Below are 15575 nucleotides of genomic sequence, written 5' to 3' on the forward strand. Positions count from 1 at the left end.
CATAGAGCCGTGGTGCACGGACAGATGGAAGTTGACACAAGGGGCTGTCAGGAATGTCAAGTTGCAGAGATGTGGCTGTGCATCTCATCTGCAGCTCCGAGGCGAGCTCTGGCTACCTAATTTTAAAAACTTTCATGTCCCCTCCCGAGCAAAGTGTCATAGTTAAGCGGATCTAACGCACTTGTTGTGTTTAGAAAGCAGGGGCTTAAGTGTCACAAAGCTGCTATTTTTGGTGACCTGAGTTTGTCAGCTATAGCTTAGCCACCGCCGGTACTCGGTAATGCAAAGGATTAACAATTGTTTTGTTTTTTTTCTTTTTGAAATAATATTGAAAAAACATTTTTCATTAGCTTGTTAGATTAGATTTCTCCACTGGGTATGAATTCATTAGCTTGTTAGATTAGATTTCTCCTCTGGGTATGAATATGTATTTTTATATACATGTTGACTGGGAGGGTAACAAACATATGCCATTTAGTTAGGAGTGTAATAATAATAAAAAACACAAAACAAAACCTTTGCAGACAGTACTGGTGCCTAGTTGAGACAATTCAATTACCTCTTTGCTTTAATTGGAATCTGAGTTTCCACATGTCAGAGTGCAGTCATTGAACTCAACAAGACATGTAAACCAGGCATGTGGGTTGAACTCAACAAGACATGTAAACCAGGTAAACCATGGAACTGGAGAAGGTTCTCTGCACAGTTAACAATTGAAGAAAAGTAGAAGGAGCCTGAGGAGGTTAAAGTCTGGCCTGGAAAGAAGGAGAGCCAGTAGAAAGGGACGAAACGAGATGTGTGTGAATGAGGCTGAGGCAGGTGGAAGGGTGGGATGTGGAGGATTGGAGGAAGTGAAAGTGGGAAAAATTCAAGTACCTGAGGTCATTCATCTTAAGTGATGATGTGAAGAGCACCGGAGAGGTGATGAGGAGGGTACAGGCAGAGTGACCACGAGCGTCTGGGTGATAGCTGTAGTGAAGGAGGATATGAGGATAGTGGAGGTAGCAGGTGAGGCAGGGAGTGATCGAGAGGTAGGATATTTGCTCTGTGGACTCTGGAAAAGAACAGCTAAAAGGAGCTGTATTAGCTATTGTTCACAATTCATGCAACTGACATCATGTTCTTATGGAACCAATGAGAACATAAAACTTTAGAAAAACATCTCCCAATGTCAATGTCTCAAATTAAACGATAATAATATCAAATCAAATTTAGAATAATTTCATGTATACCATGTTTAGATAATCACATAAATTATATTTTTTTTAAATCAAGTGGTTTTTGATTAAAACCTTACTAGAAAATTATGACATGTACTTTTGGTGACCTTGTTTAGTGGTGCGTTTTTGCTAATGTGAACCCTGAATTATAATGTTTACAACATCTTCCAATCGGTCTATCGCTCACGGTAACACAATCTCCAACAAACTCAAATATACAGTTTGAACACATACACATACAGGTGCAATTTAACAGTTCCCACCTGCTGCCATTTATGCAGACAAATCCTCCCACATGTCAGTTATAACCTGAATACATCATTACCTGCTGACAGCTGAGAGTATGCAGCAGGTACTTCTGATGAAATGGTTGACATTAGGTCCTCTCAGCGCCGGATCGCTGCAGTCTACATATCATGTCATTGTTCCTGCTTTACTTTTTTAACTTGTATTGGCAGCCGTAGATCTCCTGAGTTAAACCTGAGGTTGACACGTGTCCCTTCTCGGGTTGGCGTGAAAGTAGTTTTCTGTACAATTCCCTTCTTTTCCCATGCTACAGAAATGGCAATAACTAACAGTGGAGTGAAAATGTGTCTCCATGGTTACAGGTCAGTGTCCTGTGGATCATGCTGTGCATGTAGAGAGAATTACCCTGTTTTCTATCTGATGTGTGCTTAGCCACTGAGTGTGCAGCTAAGATGCTATCTAAAGCTCCAGTGAGAGGTTCCAGTTACTGAAGCCAGGAAGGTAGGAGATAAAATTGATTACCTGAATATTAGGTTGATTCTGAGGAGATGTGTTCTGTATGTATTTATTCACCGCACAGATTAAATCTGTTGTGGCTAAGTAACAGAAGTTATTATCAATAACAATTGTCTGATACCAGAAAAGTCCTAATCTCCACAGTCAGATGTTAATTAAGTCTTTTTTTTCATTTTAAAGATGAAAAATAACATCTGAATAAATTATAGCGTGCGTTTTAAAAATCAGTGTCTTCCTCGTTGCATGAACCTCCCACTGGTGCTGTGGACAGTGTCTCGCCTGGGGCGTCAGGCAATGAACGGGCAAGCATTAATCATTGATTAAATACATTTAAATTTCATTCCAGTTAATCATATCTTGTTGATGTAACAGTGCGAATGCCTTGCACAATATATTCAAGCAGGCAGAAGCATCACTGAGAGTTTTCTCAGTTTGGGTGGGGTGTATCATTGAGTGAAAGTAGGGATGTCCAATGATATCGTCCAACCGATATTAGCATATTATGTAATATCTGTAAGAATTGTTATCAGTTTTTCCTTCGAGAATGAAAACCCAATAACACAATTGATGTGTGCCCCAAAAATAGTTTTGGGGATAAACGGCTGTATATTAAAGTGAACGTCACTAGATGGCAGCATTGTTGATATCAAGTCACTAGATGGCAGCATTGCTGATATTGGTATTGATTGATATTGTCAGTGTCTGGACAATATTCGCATATCGGACATCAGCAAAAAGTTAATCATGTTAGCACAAATAAGTTGACTTTTGATTGACTATGAAATCCTCCGAATTTACTAAAGCGTCACAGATTATCCTAACATGCCAGCTCAAGCCCCTACTGTGTATGTAATACATGTGACAGACATTGTACTAAACATTAATTGTCATTTTTTTCTGTTCAGAAATTCACAGCTAAATTCCGTACTGGTTAGACTTTTGCTGGTCAGAAAAAAATGAGGACATGGTGAAGAATGAGATTAGACAGAGCCGCTGTAGAGGATCTACAGAAGCTGAGTACAGATGCTTTTGTCAAGCCAAGTTAGCAGTGGGAGCATCAGTCCTGTGGGCAACAGAAGCAACAGCAGATTATGTAAACCATAAACTCTGGCTTTAAGCTATCACTGACTTAAGTAGAAGTACTGTGTGGCTCAGATACAGATTTCATTTTTGCTCTACAACATCATCCTATACCAACCAGACCTCCTGCTGCTCATTTTAAGTGCTCATGTCTGCAACGCCTTAGTGCTCTCAGCACATTTCAGTCAAACAATAAAATTTGGGTTTTTTTTATCCATGGATTTTATCTGCGCTCACAGTAGTATTTTATGGTTCCACTTGATCCTATTTCAACTATCGTTTCTCTGAGAGCCTCACAGTTGATCTGACTCTACCGTCACTGTGTAATAAATCTAATCTCTGTGTGGATTTAGGCCTTATTGACTGTATGGACTGTGCTTTTATAACCACATTATCTTGTTGTTTGTATTACTTTTTTTTTGCTTTACAACAGCAATGTTTTATTTTGTTTGGTATTTTTTATTTTCTAAATAAAAACTACATATTGCCCTCAGTCAGTTTTTAATGGGGTAACGCTGTGTTTATTATCTATGCTGCAGAAGGTTTTCCAGTGGATAATGGACCCAGTAGGTGGCAGTAATAAAAAAAAAAAGGAAGAAGCAATGTGTGAATCTCAGGCGTGTCATTGCTAAAGTGCATCTACGTCGTTGGTCTCTAAGACTTAAATCTAATGCTTGCTCTTGTGGAAATTTTTAAAGTGTAAAGTATCAGAGTAATAGTAAACAGGGCTAAAACAGAGGCTGTATTGAAGTGTCTTTTATTGATGAGTCTTAATTCATTTTCATGATACAGGTTTGTGGTAGGCTGTGCAAACATGCGTTAAAACACTACAAAGCCACTGCACTTGCTCCCACCCACACTGCAGTATACAGTTACATATTCATATACAGTACTGTAATACGTATGGACTCCGTTTCTCATAGGTATATTTAGAAAAATATAAAGCCCTAACATCTTAACTGATGGACGGACACATTTCACGATAAAGCACATAAACAGTGGTGGACCACACTGAAGTGGAAAGTGTATCTGAGGAAACGGTGCATGTGGAGTCACAGCAGCTGCAGTTCACTTGGTATGCAGCCACACGGCCACTGTGGCATATTGTATGCAAGCGCAAGAGATGAGCAATAAAGATGGTGAGTGAGCGTGACTGGGTTGTGTCTGCACATCAGTGTGTGTGTGTGTGTGAGAGTGAGTGAGTGAGTTAGTGAGTGAGTGAGCATGACCACGTTGTAGATGCACATCAGTGTGTGTGTGTGTTCATCCTTCCATCTTAATTAGTTTTATGAAATTAGCTTGTGAGGATATTTTTGGTAGGTGGGGACATGTTTGACAGTCCTCACTTTGAGCACGTCAAAGTGAGGAGAGTTTTGCTGCTGTCGTTGCTGTGTTTAAATTTTAGTTTTATGCGTCGCGTGTTCACTCATGCATGTGTAAAAAAGCTTGTTTTTTTTTTTTAAAAAAAGGGGGCAATACTTGCTCTTAAGTGAGAGAAGATTTACGGCTTCATTTTATTGAAGTGCGTTTGCAGGTGGCTTTTATAACCACACAGTGTTCAATAAAAATATGTCTGAAGAAAATATTCTTAAAACTTCTGGAGTTCGAAGCGTGACCTCAGAAAACATGACTGTTATTGTTTTGGGGTGCGGAGGAGTTGGATTCACCACGTATGCTATACATCAGAAACGGATCTTTAAATTTACAGTGACCAGATGTGTTTAATAGTAACACTGGAAATAGTTTTTACTCTTTAACTGTTTAAGAACTTTACGACTCTTCAGTTTATTGTAAAAGGAAACTTGTTAAATGGGAGCTTCTCATAAACCTGTGCAGAATTTCAGTTGTAAGCGTTCAATACACGATGCTATGGCTAAGATACTGGTGACGCTAAGATGCTAAGCCTGGTTGCAGCTATACATTTCAGCTATAAATAATGAGCTATAGGTCATTTCAGTCAAGAAAGGAGAAAGAAAATGTAAGTAGGAGGCAATTCATCTCTAACAACTTATATTCCTGCAAACTGGAATTCTAAAATAATGTTGTAGCTCTTGGTTTGTACTACTATGTGCGTTCATAATTATAAAGACACAAACAATATCAAATTTTATATTTTTGCTCCAATAATTTTCTGCTTGCTAATATCTCTTTCTCCATGTTGGACGATGTTAGCATATAGCTAGTACAGGATATATCGTGCATATGCTGCCATAGTGTGGCGGCTTTAGGACCATCTGTCCGGTCATAATTGCTCTCAGTGATACGGTCCTAACGGAGGTAGTGGGAAGTTACAATAGATGAATGAGCAAATGAGGAGGAGAGGAGACTCATTACTTCCTCATTAATGCCAGATGCCGATGCCAAGAGGGGTTTAGATGGGAGATACAGGACGTCACCAGAGCAGATGCAAACCCAAGATTGGATCAAATGTCTATCCTAAACAGATTTGCTGTGTATGTTTGGGAATAGGCCAGAGACTGGAGAGAGACGCACAGATGGGGACTGACAACAGCAGAGAACGCTTTCCAAAGACTGATTAGTGAGGCACCATTGAAAAGAAAGTAGGGTTAAATAAGGTGGGAGAAGTTACAGTACTTGGACAAAATGCAGCTGCGGAGCAAGAACAGAAGAACTGGAAGTTGGGGGGAAATCAAGGAAGGACAGTTTGGTCACAAGGAAAAAAGCAGATTGCTCAACTTGATTTGTAGCGATGTGGACACAGACATGAAACTCCAGGGACTCAACTTTGTTTGAGTGATCGCTAAATTTTTATCTGGAATGACATTTTTCTTTCAATGACTTTGAGGAGAGCTAGACCTAAAACCTGGGCATTAAACATTTTGGATTATCGTATTTTCCGGGCTATACATTACATTTTTTTCATCCTTTGGCTGGGTTTACGACTTACACTCAGGTGCAACTTATATATTATAAAATATATAATTTCACGTGTTTGAAATTTTTACACTGACAGCCACTAGAGGGCACTCTAGCGTCTGTCAGCGAGTTTTGGTTTCACAGAAGTACATTGAGCTTAAAAACCCCCCGAACTCAACACCCAGCGTGTCTCTGTGGTAGCAGTGTCAAAAGTGTATTAATTGAACCTTAACGATAGAGATCCACTCCTCATGCACACCAGCAGGGGCAGCGTCTTCATCACAATCAGCAGGTGATGGGCATGCATTTCTTTTAGTATCAGTAATAGGGTATTGTTTTTGGTTTTGGTGATGGGATGGTAAGAGACTGAAACACAAATTGATGCCATTTCTGAAGTTGGCTGTTTATCAAAGACCTCCCCAGTGAAATCCTACAGCAGTTAATGGAGCCTAATGCAGCACTTCTCTCTGACGGGCCTTTGTAGAAATAAACTAAGTGACAGTCTGGTAAATATTACTACAGAGGTGGTCCTACAGCAAGCCTGTGTCGGAATGTTTGTATGGATGGTTATTGTCAGAGTGTGATGTGTGTGTGTGTGTGTGTGTGTGTCCACCAAATATATTCTAGACAAAAGGCAAAAAAAGGACTTTGTACAAAATTCCCGAACAGGAAAATCCCATTTAACACACAACGCACAAATGAACATGCCACGTACACACAGACGTCAGAGTATACACACCTGCCCAGTCCACACGTATACACACAACACCTCTATAAAGTTCAACGAGACGTTAAGAGCACGTATTTCATCACTACAGAGAAAGAGAGGAAAGACACGGCTCCTCTAAACACGAGGATATATATCATATCAGGACACAAAGAGAATCTATTAACAGTCAGCAGCTCCATGGTCCCACAGCTGGGGCTTCAACAACCTTTAACTGCCCCCTCAAACAGCTTTAAAGTGATCTCTCATTTACACATTTTTTAAATATATCTTCCTCAATGTGAAGTGTATTTGTACAAGCAGCGTCTTTTTCACACAGCTTTCCAAACAACAGACCTCTGCATGGTGGTGGTCTGGATGAAAATATGACTGTGTGTGTGTGTGTGTCCTCAGGTGACTCTTTAAAATGATGGTCCGATCAAACTTTGGTCAACTCACTGTGGGAAACTTTGAATTGCTGCACAGCCGTTGTGTTCGGCACACATGGGTCAGAACGAGTGAGTTTTTTGAGCAGCAGGAGGTCTGGTTTTTAATTACATCTGTGTGGATTCTCCCGGCACACATGGGTCAGAACGAGTGAGTCTTTTTACTTACATCTGTGTGGATTCTCATTTTATTTGAGTCATAGTACCAGTATTGTTTGATGCGTAGTGCCAGGACTTGGTGACTTTTATTCTGGAGGACTTGCCATTTAAATTACCATTAATGAAATGAAAGGTCCTGTCAACGGAAGCTGATTGAAGCTTTTATCAGTTTTGACAATCGTAAAAATGCACTTTGTAGGACTTAGCATCACCTACAGGTGGAGTTACGAATAACGATAGAATATTTCTCAACACGCCCGTCCTGCCCAATGAAGGAAATCATTTGGTGGCCTTCAGTTATTGTTAGAACACCAGACACAGTGACTTGATCTACTCTGGTGTTCAACACAATGATGACAGAAAACAGGTCTTACGTTGTCTCCAAAAATATTCTTACATTCCAAAAAGGGTTTTAAATATGTCATTATTAATTCTTTATTTTAAACTTTTGACCTCAGTGGAGCACAGAAAAGTTATTTTCCACCAAGTCACCACTTCTCAAGGAAAAACTGCATTACTGTAATATCCCCAAGCACAGGAACCAGTACTGAGGTTAACGTCATCACTACATAGCATCTGGTATGTTTGTCAAAAAGTTCTGACGGGGTCACTTTTTAAAAAAGGCATCAAAGTTTATATGTTAAACACAGACTTATCGTTCAGGTGCCTCTCCAACAGCTCTGATAGGTTTTTATCGATATAACTTTGTCAACTGTTGAGCTGTGTCATGTTTTCTGTTTTCAATTTCATCAGAATTTTCAACCCCTTAAAATGAACCAATTAGAAGAGATTTCTGGACTTTAATAAATAGCTAATAGGTTTAGCACCAAAACCAAATGATGTGTAATGTTGTACAGATTGACGTCAACTGTGCCGTCGTCTAAGACTTTCCTTCAAACAACCTTTTCCTCTCGTGTCGTGTTATTCCGAACACACATTTCTTTTCTTTCTGATAGGTCCGCTTAAAACTTGTTCAGCTTCTCCACCTCTTTCACTTCACACCGCTGAGCTGGAGACCTGGAGCCAGCCCACCTCTGTGTACGCCCCTGTCACATGCCAGTACACTGCGCTCATCAGTTTGGTCCAGATCACCTGCACTTCCGCTGGGAAGAACTCTGGGAAATCTTCATTAAACACCTCCAGCATCACACCACTAAGAATCTGAAAGGCAGAGGGAAATAGAGTTTCTTCCATTAGAGATTTTGCCCTTTCTTGTTTAAAAAGGCTAAAGGGTATAATCCTGTTTCCCCCTTTTTTGATATAATAAGTAATCAATTCAATTGTTTTTTTTTTCAAATACCTCTCCAACACCTTGCCAATATCTAATCTGCCAATGATTAGAAATGCTCAAAATGTTTGATTACGTTATGTAGGTTAATTTGATAAAGTCTGTTATCAGACAGCAATGTTTGTGTTTTATTCTCTGATTTCAGAGCTGTTTTTTTTTGCATTATTTTTATTCTCTGATTTCAGAGCTGTTTTATTTTTTTTTGCATTACTTTTTGTCTCTCTTAGAATAGATTTAATATCGTTGAGACCTTCACTGCTAGCTGAGTAGAGAATGGGGCTGTGATAGTATATCTCTAGAAGGTACAGAAAGAGTGAAAAGATTGGGGCAAAAATTCAATTCAGACAAGTGAGACATGTGAAAAGAGAAAAAATGAAAGTAGTGGGTAGACGGACAATACAGAGCCAATCCAAATAACAAAAAGGAGCAAAACGACCAGACTGCAGCAGGGAATGGAAAGTAGAAGATTTAAAGGTAAAGCAAAAATAGAAATGTGATGGACGGAGGTTCCAGGGCCAGAGCTGGAAAGAAATATTGGGAATTCAACCAGCGGAATGATCTAAATAAACAATTATAGAAAGTGAATGAAAAGTGTGTATTCACTTGTACTTGGGCAATCCTCACATAAATACCAAAACTGTTAAAACATTACTTCATATTTTTTTCAGTGAATAATAAAAAGATTAATGTGAAAACGTGTTCTAAAGTCAATGGGAAATCAGTGCAGCTGAAAGAGCAGCTGCATTTATCAACACACTGCTGATGACATTCGAAGACATTTGAAGAGGGGAAGCATATGCTTCCTGTCTTCACTCCAAAGGAGGGGGAAGGAGCACAGTGGATTTTCACATTGAATTTCACAAGGTCTAAATTAAGCTGTGTCTTTGCCTGCCATTAACTGTGTTCCTCTGCACACAGTAAATCATTGTTATTGTCAGTTTAGTTTTGTCCCACAATGGAGAAATTCACAGTGTGAGGCTGCCATGGGGGGGGGGGAGGCATTAAGTATGTGGTTGCTTTGGGCTCACGCCCCGGACCTTTTGTGTGTAAGGCAGGGGTGAGAACCACTACACCACAGGAACGAGTTCAGGCTGCTGTAGCAAAGTTCACTCTCATTCTCTTTTTTGTGTTTGGATAAACAGATAATGAAAAAAAAAGAATCTCTTCATATGGAAACAGTGTTTAAAGACGCCCTTGAAGCCAGTGAGTAATTCTAATGTGATTCACTTATAGAGAGAAATAACCTGAGTATTTTTGAACATGGACTGCAAAATTAGTGGTTGGCAACAGAAAGCACTGACAGTGACTCTAACACTGAGAGAAATGTAAACCACTTATAGAGAGAAATAACCTGAGTATTGGACTGAACATGGACTGCAAAATCAGTGGTTGGCAACAGAACGCACTGACAGTGACTTTAACACTGAGGGAGTTGTAAACTCATGTAAACATGAAGTTACCTTGAAATACATGGGCTCCACCTTGTGTTTGATGGCATGGGCCTTTCCTACCAGAGCCAGCACTGATGACACCTTCTCAGGGTCATGGAGATTCTCCACCACAGTGTTGATGGCGTTCATGACACGGCGGGCGTGGTGTCGAAGCTGGCTGCTTTTCTCCATTTCTGCCGGATCTTCCATGTCCTGGAACTGGCTGAAGTACTGTTTGGCCGATGGGAACGACACAAAGAACCTAAAAATGGGAAACATTGTCAGTTTAGATTTTGTTTTAGTTTAAAATACAATACATGTACCTCTAAATGTACAACAACACATTGAATCCTTCACACTCGTTCCAACTCTAGCAGCTCGCTGTGCAGCATCAAATGTCACCTGTTTTCTACCGGCTCTCCTCTTCAGGAGCTCAGTTTGAGGCTGACAGCAGCCTTCACTTTACAGCAGCACCTCTGAGATTCTGCTGCTGAAGTCTCAGCCTCTCAGACTTTAATACGATGCAGGTGTGCTGAAGAGAGGGTTTAATTTTCTGGGACGTCTAAGGGCTAAACAACCAGGGAACAGAAATGACAGAATGCCAATGATTTAGTGGCTGTCTAGTGTTCTGAGCCATGTAATATTCATGAGTATAAAAGTTAAATCAAGCTTTAATTAGTCACCCACTAGAGAGCAGCACATCCAGCCAGGCACAGGGTATAAAGCTGCTATGCTACTAATATACTTCCAGGATACTTCTTATGTATAGTATACAATGTATACTTCAACAATAGTATATATTTTTTGATACATATCATGTATATAAATTGATATATAGATGATCAATCTGAAGACAGGGTTGACCATCAGAGCCAGTCAGTCCTGTCTTCTGATTGGTTATTTAACTTTGTGCCATGCAGCCAATTAAACTAACTAACCAACATTACAATTACAATATCAACACTCACAGAAACTCTCAGAGCACCTGGAGTGGGATTTCTTTTTTCCTAAACCACATACCACCTAAGTGGAATGACCCTTGGTTAAAGTGGGCCTGAAGTGGCAAAAATAACAGTTGTAAAGTATCTCGTCATCAGGTTTGTCCTGACGTGCACCGGCAAACATAAGCACAGGAGTTTTTCTGAGAAAGCTTGAAGTCACTGGTAAAATTACTCCATTCACATATTTTGCTGAAATTAATTTAAACCTTGACAGAGCTCTGCAGACAGCTGAACAAAGCTAGAATAAATTGTCACATTGGAACTAAGATGCTTAACAGTTGTTATCACATACAGCTGCCAGCTCAGTTGATGTGATGAGAGTTATTTTACAGCAGAGTAATATTATTTATTATAAGTGTGCACACAGAGGCAACGTTTTCAGTGCAAACAAAGAATCACAGCTCTTGATCATCTAGGAGGCAACAACTGACTGATGAATTTACATGACACACACACACACACACATACACATTTATGCTGTGACCCACTTTAAATCTTCACTTAGCTCTCCAGCTGACTAGAATTGCCAGTGCAGTAATTTTCCCAGTTTGAGTTTTGCCCCATGGCAGCGTTGCTACACCACATTCACCCAGATCCAGTGTCATACTAGGCCTTCAAAGCCTAATTTGCCTGTAGCACGTCTAGCTTGGCTCTGCCGTCTGTCACAAAGCCTAAACACACTTTTCCCTTAGCGACAGCAGTATCACAGACTGTCCAGTTGCTCTTGTTCAGACAAAGCTAACCACAGTGCTGCTGCTGTGATGCTACAGATTTTTTAAAACTTCATAAGAAGACGTTTCCCATGGTACAGTTTTTTGGGGGTTGGGGCTTTGCATTGTTGCTATTTCTGGTATATTTTGACCTTATATTTTTGCTTTTCATTTGCATGTGGATTGTGTTGCTTTTCCCCAGAGAATCTCGCTGTATACGTCTGATACCACAACGGTTAATAAACCGACAACAGGAAATATTGGTTCTCTAATGTGTTGCATTGTTGCAGTTAAATACCGTGATTTTCTGATTCTGAAAGTTAAAAGGATTAGCAGTATTTTACAGCATGTATGTTTTGTTCAAGTAGGTTTTATTTCCAGTTGCCTCACCTGCTATTCTGGGAGACTAAAAAAAAGAAACACTGAACAGTTTTCAGGGAGATACTGGCTGGTAAATATTTTAAACCTAAAGGTCAACCTCATTGTAATGTTTGAGAAAAAGTCAGATGAACACCAGTCGAATCCATTGCTTGGCAACGTACGAACAGAATGTACCGAATAATCCATTCAGTAGAAGTGTTTCTGTGGTTAAAGATACCTGTAACTACAATAAAAAAAACATTTTTAAATTAAATTTTTTATTGTTAAAGTATTCTTTATAACCTACATTTTTTTCAAGGTGATGAATGACTTATCTTCTTATCTTCTTCCACGTGGGCAGCATTCAGTCACCAGCTGCTAACAATAGCAGTGTACATTAGTGGCTGTCATTTAAAGTGATGAACATGTCAAAGTTGTAGTGGTTTTTTGTGACAAGATTGAACCCTAACCCTGACTCTAATGTGACTTGATTGTTTGTATTAAGCTAGCTGAAAATGTCAAGCGTTTGGCTCTGTTGTCCAGAAAATGTAAGAAAAAAAAAATTAAAGTTACCGTTTAACAAATGTGAAATTTAAAATGTTACAGTAAACTGAGTGCACGTCAATGTGTGTCTAAGTGGTGCAACAAGAACCATGGTGACCACAGTGACAACCTGATCAAGTGTAACTAAATAAAGCTGTTCCATTGCAGGAATATTAAAAGGGAGGGGGAAACAGTTTATCCGTTCTTGTGAAGAGAAATTGTGTTTTCAAAGATTTGAAGACCTCTAAGTACTTTCTTGTACCTGACTACGCATTTAAAAGGGTTATTAAGGCCTTCAGTGGTGTTTTTAATCACCCCCTGGTCAAACTGAAGTAAACAGCAGCCTCTGTCTCATGAAATATTGTTGCTTTTCCTACAACGTCATTGGTGTCACTTTTCTCTTAACAGGTTAGTTTAGTTTGCTTAAGTTGTCCAACCAAATGTTAGGAAGACTTTTGACGTGCACAGGCTTCTCTGCTTATCTTGCTGTCAGTTGTGTAGCAACCACACAGTGTGTTTACAAGAAGGAGCTGCGTGAGAGAGTTAATAAAGACTTAACACAAGGTGGGGGTGGTGCATAAACTACTGTGTATTTCAGCCCACTGATTTAAAATCTCTTACTGAATCATTCAGTCAGCACGGGTTTAAATATAGTTTAGTTTGTTGGTTGTTGTTTTCTGAATTGGGTGCTGCTATGTGATGATTATGAGAATGTTAAGATGTTTGTACAGGGGGTCCTCGACTTAAGTCTGGGTTCCAAACCTATGGTGCCAATTAACTTGTTAATTAAGTTGACGATCTTAAACGGTGTATGTCAGAACGATGGAACAAGACTTTCATAATAAATTTATGGTTAGATGGCGATGTAACCAGGAAACGCCAAAGGTCGAGGACGTTGTAAACCGAGGACCCATACAGGGGTATCTATCTATTTATTATTGTGACTCAATATAACATTTTACAGACAGTGTTATCTATTTTAAAGATACATTATATACTTTAGCTTTTGCAAAAAAAAAAAACCCTCCAGAATTCCAGAAATTAATATTACGATACTTCAAAGTATATAGTGTTGTAAAAATTCTGAAACATTCTATTAGCAGTTCACCAGATGAGTCAAATAGGGAGCGTTTGATTGCATCGTCAGAGCTGCCATATGCACTGTGCTGCCAGTGCCTGGGGCTTACTGTACTCACTCTTTGGTGCAATTGCATTTGTATGCATTGGTGAGATCAAGTAAGGCTAATGTCACTGTCTGTTCACAGCGTGTATCCAAGCAGATGGAGACAAGGCAGAAATGCAGATCTGTGTTTTTTTTGTAGGGGGATGTTGATGTTTAAAATAATATTGTAACCATACATGACCTCGATCCGTTGTCAGCCTGCAGTCATATTAGATAACTGAGGGGATGCCATCCAACTGTTGATAATGACAATATTTATTCACTGCACTGCACCAAGAATGATTAAAAATGCCACCTAAAGGTCTAAGGTAATCGTTTAAATCGGTTCTCATGTCGGCAGGAAATTATTAAACTCCACTTATGAAAATTGATTTGGCCTTTAATCACCTATAACAAATACTTGGATTCTGTCTATACGTATCATACAATCCCTACTGTTCTAGTTAATGTTATCTAACAATGAATGTAAGCTAAATCGTTGTTTGTTTTTTTAACTTTATTTTTCAGCAAAGTGGAATAATTTGCCAAGGTGTAAGGAATAATATGTGCAGACCTGAAGAGACTGACAGAGGAGAGCGTGGATAGAGAGGCATGCTGGGACATATTTAAGTGCCAAAGCTGTCATCCACAGATAAGAAAACCCAACACACGCACGCGCGCGCGCGCACACACGCACACACACGAGAATGCTCTCTGCCGCCTCGTCTCTCTCGCTTCAGGGACTTTCATTACCCCAAATTGAAAATCAAGTTTGTGGCTCACACTGGGCTCCTTGGCTGTAACTTTCTGACCATTTTAACAAGCTCTTACTGGATTAATTTAGTGTAACCCTGAGACATTTTTAGGTGGGAACGGTCATACAAATCATGCCTTCTACAGTGATGAAAGGCGAGCAAACACAGGCTAACAAGTGGTTATAACTAGGACATAGGAGCAAAGCACTTGAACACTTCAACTGTCCTCCGAGACGTAAGCTAACTACAAATACCTGAGCAATACGTTTCAGTCTATTACTGATCTCAAGGGCCATAAAAACATTTGCTTCAGAACGCTAATGAAAGAGGAATACAGTTTGTTCTTCTTCTTCCATACGTTTGTCACAGAGCTTAGTTTCTGGCAGGAGGTTGAGGGGAATGTGTCCAAGTGCACATATGTTGTTGTAATAGCCTGTAGCCTTTTCATCATACAAATACACACTGATTACTGGAGCGATGATCACAGCCCATGAAAGCCTTCCTTTTGGTCTTTAGTCTTTTGGAGTGTGTTGTAATCAAGCAGTGTGCAAAGTATATGAAATAGTTATTTAAAATAAATCATTTTATGTATATAATGGTAAAAAAACACTAAAGTGGTGTCTATTGGGAAGGATCTGGTGATGCAATACGTATCGCGATACAGGGGCAATAATAGATATATTGTGATATATTGCGATATACTGTGATACTATAGGCATGACGATATATGGAGTTTTTTTTAAAAACTGTAGGAAAACTGTGAGTACAGTAAACACACAATGATGTTACATGCTTAACATCAAGTTACTAAAATTGGAACAGAGGGATCTACAATTGAAATTGCTGAAGAAGAAAATGAATCAAATGAAGTGAATTCTTTGAATATTTACCTGTTAGTTTTTAATTAAACAAAAATACAGTGCTGCTGAAATACCGCGATATATGAAAATATCCACATCTTCTAATTAGCATCGTAACGACTCCTACTGACATAGCAGCTCATTCATTAGCTTCTTATTCTGCATTGCCATATTTATAGTCACTGTATTTTTAATCACACATAGAAGCCAAAGCAA

General features: G+C 39.3%; 1 protein-coding gene across 1 annotated transcript in view; it reads right to left on the minus strand.

Annotated features, from left to right (window-relative positions):
- Positions 1 to 7229: 7229 nt before the first annotated feature.
- Positions 7230 to 15575, minus strand: part of cygb2 (cytoglobin 2) — a 10261-nt gene continuing 1915 nt past the window's right edge. The window contains exons 2-3 of the mRNA XM_008317059.3: positions 9999 to 10230; positions 7230 to 8411 (exon numbers count right to left, since the gene is read on the minus strand). Coding sequence (XP_008315281.1) covers positions 8247 to 8411; positions 9999 to 10230 — 397 coding nt within the window. The 3' untranslated portion in view covers positions 7230 to 8246. The remainder of the gene's footprint in view (positions 8412 to 9998; positions 10231 to 15575) is intronic.

The sequence above is a fragment of the Cynoglossus semilaevis genome, chromosome 9 (assembly GCF_000523025.1).
Source record: "Cynoglossus semilaevis isolate Cse_v1.0 chromosome 9, Cse_v1.0, whole genome shotgun sequence".
Taxonomy (NCBI): Eukaryota; Metazoa; Chordata; class Actinopteri; order Pleuronectiformes; family Cynoglossidae; genus Cynoglossus; species Cynoglossus semilaevis.